Source organism: Pogona vitticeps, chromosome 3 (assembly GCF_051106095.1).
Source record: "Pogona vitticeps strain Pit_001003342236 chromosome 3, PviZW2.1, whole genome shotgun sequence".
Classification (NCBI taxonomy): domain Eukaryota; kingdom Metazoa; phylum Chordata; class Lepidosauria; order Squamata; family Agamidae; genus Pogona; species Pogona vitticeps.
Window position 1 is genome coordinate 265,715,488 of NC_135785.1, and position 7,962 is coordinate 265,723,449.

The following is a 7,962-nucleotide window of genomic DNA, read 5'->3' on the forward strand; positions in this document are numbered from 1 at the left end:
ATACTGACGGTCAAGTATTCCTACGTCCACCCCTGCTGTCTCAAACAACTGAGAATCTGTTCTCACCAGTAGGCAGCGCCTGACCTCTACAAGAGGACCATTTTCCTCAGCCTGATCAGCAGATGTAGCTGTTCCAGATTGAGTAGCCATGGCAACAGGCTCCCTCAGTGACAATGAGCCTTGCTCTTTCTGGACACAGAACACAGCTTTTGGCTTGGTTCCACTCGAATCCTGAGGCACCATTCCTTTTAGCTGCTTTAATTTCTCACACTCTGAGATTAGATGGCCCTTTCCCTGACAGAAATAACATTTTCTGGTGTATTTTGAGTCTTTCTCCTCTTGTTTTGGTTTTCCCTCCAAAATCTGAGGTCTTGGTTTTATGTCTGAGGGCTTCCCTTCACCATGGGCCCCTCCCCCTTGCTGGCTTTTCCCTGGTCCCTGAGAGTACTTGCTGTAGGTTTCTTTAGGTTTCCTACAGATTTCTCCTCACCTAAGGGCTTTCTTATCTGGTAAATAAAATCTGCGATCTCTGCTGCTTCGGCCACAGATCTAGGTTTCCTTTCCCTCACCTGGAATTTCAGTTCCCCATGCAGGACTGAATAGAACTGTTCCAGCGCTATCAAATCTTTAAGCTGCTGAAAGGTCTCTGTCCCCTCCTGAGATAGCCATTTCTCTAGCAGCCTCACCAATTGAGCCCCCACTTGGGTAAAAGTCTGCTCTGGTTTCTTTGTGAGGGACCTGAATCTTTGCCTCAGCTGTTCCGCATTTATCCCATGTCTTGCAAACACCAGTTTTTTAAACTCTGCAAAATCTCTCATCAGTTCCTGTGGCATCTCTGAATAAACCTCAGCCAGGCTACCACTGATTAAAGATCGCATGATGGTCATCTTCTCAGTTTCCCTCACTGAGAAGTCCACAAACGCTCTTTCCACTAAGGAAAAGAACACCTCAGGACAATCTCCCTTGTGGTACACAGGGAATTTCTTCAGGTCAGCCTTAGACAATTGGCCTCCCTCAGAATCCCTATTGTTATTATTGTTCTGGTTCATCATTTCCAATTTTTTTAATTCAAACGCCATTTTCTCTCTCTGCAATTCCAATTCAATTCTCTGTCTCTCTATTTCAAATTGCCTTTGTTTCTCTCTTTCCCTTCCTCCCTTCTTTCTCTCTCTAATCTTTCCTCCACTTCAAATTGCCTCATCCTCAGTTCATGCTGTTGGGCTATGAGCAATTTTCTGAGTTCTGGGTTCTGTTCTCCCGTGCTGTCACCTTGCACTGAGCCAAATTCATCCTCAGAACCTTGGTCTACCTGGGGGTCTTTCACTTCACCCATTTCTGCCATTTGGCTTCGAGTCAAGGGCATAATCCCCCCCCCCCAGAACAGGCTGCTTTAAAAAGTCAAGCCTCAAAATAAAACGACCACTTTTTTTTTCCCTTTTGCCTCAGAACCAGCTTTCCCTATAGATTGCTGCTGTCCTTCAGCACTACTTGCAACTGTAGCGAGTTAGAGTCTACCCCCCTCTGCTGGGCCTCTCAGCAGGCAGGCTAGATCACTGCTGTTTCACAGTTTTGCCTCAGCTTTTTCCCGCCAAAACAGGCTGCCTCAGAGCACCCTAATCTAGTCTCCCCAGTTGGCACGTTCTTCTACTAGCGCACCTCCCCGTGAGGTACACCTAGAAGATTACCTACGCGCCTCAGATTGTCCCTGACTAGACCCCCCTTGCTCTGGGCACACTTGCCAAGGCTTTGCTGGACCACTGGACAACTGGACCAGTCGTATCCCACACGCTGGACACCAATCAATGTGACAAACCCAGACCTACTGGGATCTGCCACACGTTACACTAAGCTGCCACCAACCATTCCCTGTAAGATGTCACACAGACCAGGGATGGATTTTCAACAAATAAAAGAATAAGGTTTATTTAAAACAACACACAGGGAAAATAAAATGATCAGGTGAATAAGATATAGTAACGTGGCTTAGTCTCATTCATACATGCATACAGTTTGGTTCACACAGAACCCTTAACTTGAAGCACAGACCCTGAACCTATCAGTTCTGGCTAACCATTCAGACACCTGAACCTATCAGGTTGGTACTCTGACACACAGTAGTACCCTGTCTGACACACAGACTCCCACACCAGCTTCTTCTTCCCAGCTGCTGCTTCTTCACATCCCAGCGTCTCCACTTCTCCACACACGCATCACATATATATACAGTACAGCCCCTCCTCCTGATGTCCCGCCTTCCACTCTCCATAGGATGGAACTTTCCCTCCAAACCCATGACAGACAGGTAACATCAGTGCTGTATGTAACAGGAAGGAAGGAAGGAAGGAAGGAAGGAAGGAAGGAAGGAAGGAAGGAAGGAAGGAAGGAAGGAAGGAAGGAAGGAAGGAAGGAAGGAAGGAAGGAAGGAAGGAAGGAAGGAGGGAGGGAGGGAGGAAGGAAGGAAGGAAGGAAGGAAGGAAGGAGGGAGGAAGGGAGGAAGGGAGGAAGGAAGGAAGGAAGGAAGGAAGGAAGGAGGGAGGGAGGAAGGAAGGAAGGAAGGAAGGAAGGAAGGAAGGAAGGAAGGAAGGAAGGAAGGAAGGAGGGAGGGAGGGAGGGAAGGAGGGAAGGAAGGAAGGAAGGAAGGAAGGAAGGAAGGAAGGAAGGAAGGAAGGAAGGAAGGAAGGAAGGAAGGAAGGAAGGAAGGAAGGAAGGAAGGAAGGAAGGAGGGAGGGAGGGAGGAAGGAAGGAAGGAAGGAAGGAAGGAAGGAAGGAGGGAGGAAGGGAGGAAGGGAGGAAGGAAGGAAGGAAGGAAGGAAGGAAGGAGGGAGGGAGGAAGGAAGGAAGGAAGGAAGGAAGGAAGGAAGGAAGGAAGGAAGGAAGGAAGGAAGGAAGGAAGGAGGGAGGGAGGGAGGGAAGGAGGGAAGGAAGGAAGGAAGGAAGGAAGGAAGGAAGGAGGGAGGGAGGGAAGGAGGGAGGGAGGAAGGAAGGAAGGAAGGAAGGAAGGAAGGAAGGAAGGAAGGAAGGAAGGAAGGAAGGAAGGAAGGAAGGAAGGAAGGAAGGAAGGAAGGAAGGAAGGAAGGAGGGAGGGAGGGAGGGAAGGAGGGAAGGAAGGAAGGAAGGAAGGAAGGAAGGAAGGAAGGAAGGAAGGAAGGAAGGAAGGAAGGAAGGAGGGAGGGAGGGAGGGAGGAAGGAAGGAAGGAAGGAAGGAAGGAAGGAAGGAAGGAGGGAGGAAGGGAGGAAGGAAGGAAGGAAGGAAGGAGGGAGGGAGGGAGGGAGGGAGGAAGGAAGGAAGGAAGGAAGGAAGGAAGGAAGGAAGGAAGGAAGGAAGGAAGGAAGGAAGGAAGGAAGGAAGGAAGGAAGGAAGGCTGGCTGGCTGCTGCTTCTTCCACTGTGACACTGAAGAGACCCAGAAGACAGCCATGGCTGGAGGAGGAGGAGGAGGAGAGCCGTATGGGGGGGGGCGGGCTGGGGGGGGAAGAGGCCTTGGTGCTCCAGCCGGCTTCCTCTGGGGCTGGAAGGGCAGCCGGTCGCCTGGGTCAGGGGGAGCTGCCCTTTGTGACCTCACAGCCCAGCTCTTGACCCTCCCCCTGCTGTGGCTGCTGCTGCTGCTGCTGTTGTGGCGACGGCCCCCCAAGACAGGGGGGAGATGGGAGAGCTTCTGCCCCCACTTGCTGTCTCTGCCTCCACCCACGCCCATGCCTGCCCCCGGCACCCACCCTCCGGGACCCCTGAAGGCCATAAGTGCGGGGCTGCACTTAAGATGGAGGGAGGCAGGACCCCAGTGCTGGCGATCGGGGAGGCTGACGCCAACTGGGAGCTGATCCGAGACAAGGCAAGTGGGGAGCCCAGGGCCCCCCTCCCCCCTCCCCTCCCCTCCCCTCCCCACGTGGCAGCTCTTGCAGGAGGGGGTGGCTACACCATGGCCCGGAGGGAACCCCAGACCAAGTCCAGTTCCTCCCATTTACACTTTTCTAGGCTGATATTGGGCAGAGAAGCCGCAACCCCTCCCCCTCCCCCCTCCCCCCCCCCCCCCCAATACAGCCTCTCTGCTCCAGCTTGATTTGCACCCAGAAAGGTCCAAAGGAACTCCCCAGGATGATTCAGGAAAGACTCCTCTGAGGTGTCCTGTCCATCGGTTACGGAGAGAGTCCATGGCTCTCCCCCCCCCACCCCAGTCCTTGGAGGAATAGGAGACCAAACAGGGGTGTGGGACCAGGCAGCGGCCCACGCTCTGCAGCACGTGGTGGCTCTAGCACGTGGCCATCAGCCACAGCCGGGCCCTCCCCGAGGGGGAAAGGGGAAGGCCTACAGGAATGCCCCCCACCCCAGCCCCAGTCTTGACTGTCTGAGGCCTGCAGGGCAGCCAATGGGGTGGACAAAGGGCACCCAAGCCCTAGAGACCTGAAAAGGGGGGGGGGGAGGAAGTGGCTTTCTCTGACTGGACAGCTTTGGTGTGTGGCGACCAGCAAATGGCGCGCCCTCGGCCTGGACATTGCCGTCCCTCGGCTTCTGCCCTTCCTCGCTCGCCTTGATTCCAGCACAGCCGCTGGGGTTCTGGCCGGCCTTCCTGTCTCAGGAACCAGGCGGGAGTGACCCTGGAAATCATGGCTACAACCCCTCCTCCTGCCGGACAGCAGCGGGAGCCCCAGGCGAGCCGGTCTTGGGGCTCCAGACGCTGATGGGTCTTCTCACACTGCTTGACCTTCAGCAGCCCAGCCGCTCTGCCCTTGAGACCCCTGCCCGCTGGCACCGGTGGCTGGGGAAGCAGGAGCGTGGAGGGGGAGGGCCTTGCACACAGACCGTGATGCCTCCTTCCTTCCTTCCTCCCCCACGGGGGGGGGGTGTTCTGTTCCATCAGGTCATTGAGGAGCGCTTTGGGCCCACGGTGGTGCCCGTGCCCTTCCTGGAGGACGCCTCCTCCTACGACCTGCTGACCGTTCTGATCAAGAAGCCACAACTGGGGCAACACCTCCTGCGGCGGCCACGCTGCCTGGTGCCCGTTGGGCCGCTGGAAAGCCTCCTGCCAGGGGGGGCGCCCGCCCGGGAAGTGGGCCACTCCACGCGTGAGTACCATGCCCGGGTGCGCGGAGAGTCGCGCTACGAGGAGACCCGGCTGGTGGACGGCAACCTGCGGAGCATCCGCCTGGCCATGGGCGGGGTCCACAAGAAAGTGGCCTTCCTGGCGCTGCGGCCGGGCACGGTGGCCCTGCGCCCAGACCTGCCGTGGCTGCATGCCCAGAGCAGCATCTACGTGGTCTACGAGGTCTTCTACTGCAGCAGCCTGGTGCTGAGCGTCACCCAGGGGGACCAGCACCGCAGCTTCCACCAGGACCAGCCCATCCCCGTGGCCTTCTCCTGCCTGAAGTTTGCCCTCAGCAGCAAGGGGGTGCTGGGCTCTCAGAAGCCCATGGGCCACCGCCTGCCGGCAAAAGCCGCCTGGGTGAGGATGGCTGTGCTCGAGCCCCCTCCTCCAAAGATGCCGCCGGAGCCCCCTCTGCCCGCCGAGAGAGCCGCGACCCGGCGGAAGCGGTGGAGATCCCTGGGCAGGCCTTCCCGGGCCCTGGCAGGTGAGGAGGTTGGAACCCGTGGCCAGAGGAAGACCAGCCACTGCCATCTGCAGACCCTTCCCCATCCAGAGGGGTGGGTGAGGGTCCCTCGGGGCCACCCGCAGGCCGGCAGGGCAGCACGAGCGCTGGGGGGGGGGTCCTGCCTTCCTTTGTGCCGGTGATGAGACCTGGCAGGCGTCTCCCTCTCAAACAAGGGGCCTTGGGAAGTCCTTGGGAGGGGGGCAAGCCTGCAGAGGGCCAGGGTGTGTGTGGGGGGGTTGGCCTTGTGAGAGGAGCCCCATCACAGGCCAGTCCCCTCAAGCCCTTTCTCAGAGGAGACCCTTGCCGGTGCCCTCACAAGCCCAGAAAGAGCTGCGGCTTTCATTCCCTGAGGCCTGAAGGCAACTGAGAGCCGACAAGGCAGGGGTGCCCATGGAGGGAGGGAGGAAGGGCGGTGGGCTTCCAGGCCCTTTACTGCTGCACACACACACCTGGCTGGCAAACCTACCCCGCCCCGAGGGAGCCTCTTTGGGGAGGTGCCATTTATTCCCCCCCCCCCAAGGGCCACACAGCTCCGCTCCGGCCACGTGCAGCCCTTCCCTGGGCAGGGTTCCTCTCTGTTCTGTGGGTGCCTCACACGGGACCCCCTGGAGGGGGGTCTGGCCCGGCGCAAGAAGGGGGTCCCAGCCCATCTGCCCTTTGCTTGTAGGAGGGGGGGCAGCCAAGCCAGGCCTCCCCTTCCTAGGGGAGGAGGTCTCCCCAATGGCTCTGGGTGGGGGCATGGAGTAGTGGGGGAGCAGAGGAAGGGGGGGCAGGCTCCTCAAACAGGACTTGGCTTGCTCACTACGTTCCTCCCTCCACATGTGCCTGTTTCCCCCCCCCCCCCGCCCCAAACACACACGTTCCTGGGAGGACAGCTCTGGGCTTTGAACCCGGGGTTTGGTCTCTTTCCCACGCTGCAGCCCCACAAGAACCTCTGTGGGAAAGGCATAGGGGTGCTAATCAAGCCGCCCCCGCCATGGGAGGGGGAGAACCATAGGTGGGGCTTTTGGGGTGGGGTAACTCCACCTGCGGGACCACACAGCCTCCCCCACCTCCCAGGAAACTTTCAGACACTTGTTAACACCGCAACCCAACCCTGTTTTCTGCCTGTCCAGGGAAATGGCCATTCAAGCGGCACCCTCCCAGGATCGGGGCCTCCAGCGCCAACTTGGCCGACCCAGAGAGGCACTCCATGTCGCTGCCCCTCCTGGAGAGCGTCGGGGCCGAGAGCGACACGGAGGAGTGAGCAGCGTCCCAGACGGCCACGAGCAATAAAAGCCTTTGTGCGCGCACACACACACCGCCCTCTGGTTGCCCCCAGCTCAGAAAGTGAGGGTGGGGTGGGGCGGGGTGGGGCGGAAAGCCGGCCATGGGGTGGGCAGGCAAAGGGCTGGAAGCAGGGTCCTGGGGGGGGCAGGAGAGGAGCCAGCCCCCAGGCCCCCAAAGCAGCAGCAGCAGCAGGAGAAAGAGGAAGCCCGAGGTGGCGGTCCAGAAGGGATGGACGGGGCGGCTGCCTTCAGGGGGCTCTGCAGCCCATCCTGCCTGCCGGGCAGCTGGTCGGCTCCTTGCATGCCAAGGTCACGGTTGGCCCCGGCTGGCCTGTGAAGCCCTGGGCTCTGAGGGTCCCCAAGGCCTCTGCCCCAGCCTCATCCCCCTCCCCACCTTGCCCCCCTTCTCATCATCCACACCAGGCCCCTGGTTTACTCCGCTGCAGGGAGGGGGCACCGATCCGGACCGAAAACCTGGCTCTGCCACTGGAACCAATGGCAGCAAACATGCAGGTCTCTGGAGGGGAGAGAGAGAGAGAGATGAAGGGGGGGGGGGTCTGCTCTGACTCAATGGGGAACATGGACCCTGCGGTTGACGGAGGCGAGGGACTGAGCCCCACTCTGGACCCCACCAGATCACTCATGTTGTTGGAGCCCTGGGTCCCAATGCCGCTCGCCCAGGAAGGGAAACCGCCCCCCCCCATTCCACCACCACAGGAGGGTGGCTTCCCAGCCTCCAGGTCTAAACCTCCCCCCCCAGCACCCCCCAGGAAGGCAGGTCTCCCACCCTCCCAGGCAGCCCATTCCATGGCCAAGAAAGCTGGGGCTTCATCATCCTTGGCATGGGCCCTCTCCGCTCTGAAGCGGTTTCCACAGGGCAAATATTGGGAGGCTGCCGTCAGGTCACCCCCTCCGCCTTCTCCCTTCCAGAGAGGTTCGTTTCCAAACCCTTCATCCTCCTGGGGTGGGGGTGGGGGGGCGGGCCATCACTGGGCATTTGCCAGCCTTTTGGCCAAAAAGAGCCGGGTTGTTAAAAATGCCAACCTTTCCTGCAGAGACGCGCGGATCATCTCTCACAGACCCGGAACACCGAATTTTGGACTCTCGTG

The 7,962-nt window shown here is 58.8% G+C and overlaps 1 protein-coding gene across 1 annotated transcript; it reads left to right on the forward strand.

Annotated features, from left to right (window-relative positions):
- Positions 1-3,643: 3,643 nt before the first annotated feature.
- On the forward strand, positions 3,644-6,865 carry C3H11orf42 (chromosome 3 C11orf42 homolog). The gene is made up of 3 exons (XM_078390281.1): positions 3,644-3,833; positions 4,536-5,564; positions 6,701-6,865. Exons 1-3 carry the CDS (start codon positions 3,644-3,646, stop codon positions 6,829-6,831), a joined length of 1,350 nt encoding a protein of 449 aa, XP_078246407.1. The 3' UTR covers positions 6,832-6,865.
- The last annotated feature ends 1,097 nt before the right edge of the window (positions 6,866-7,962 follow it).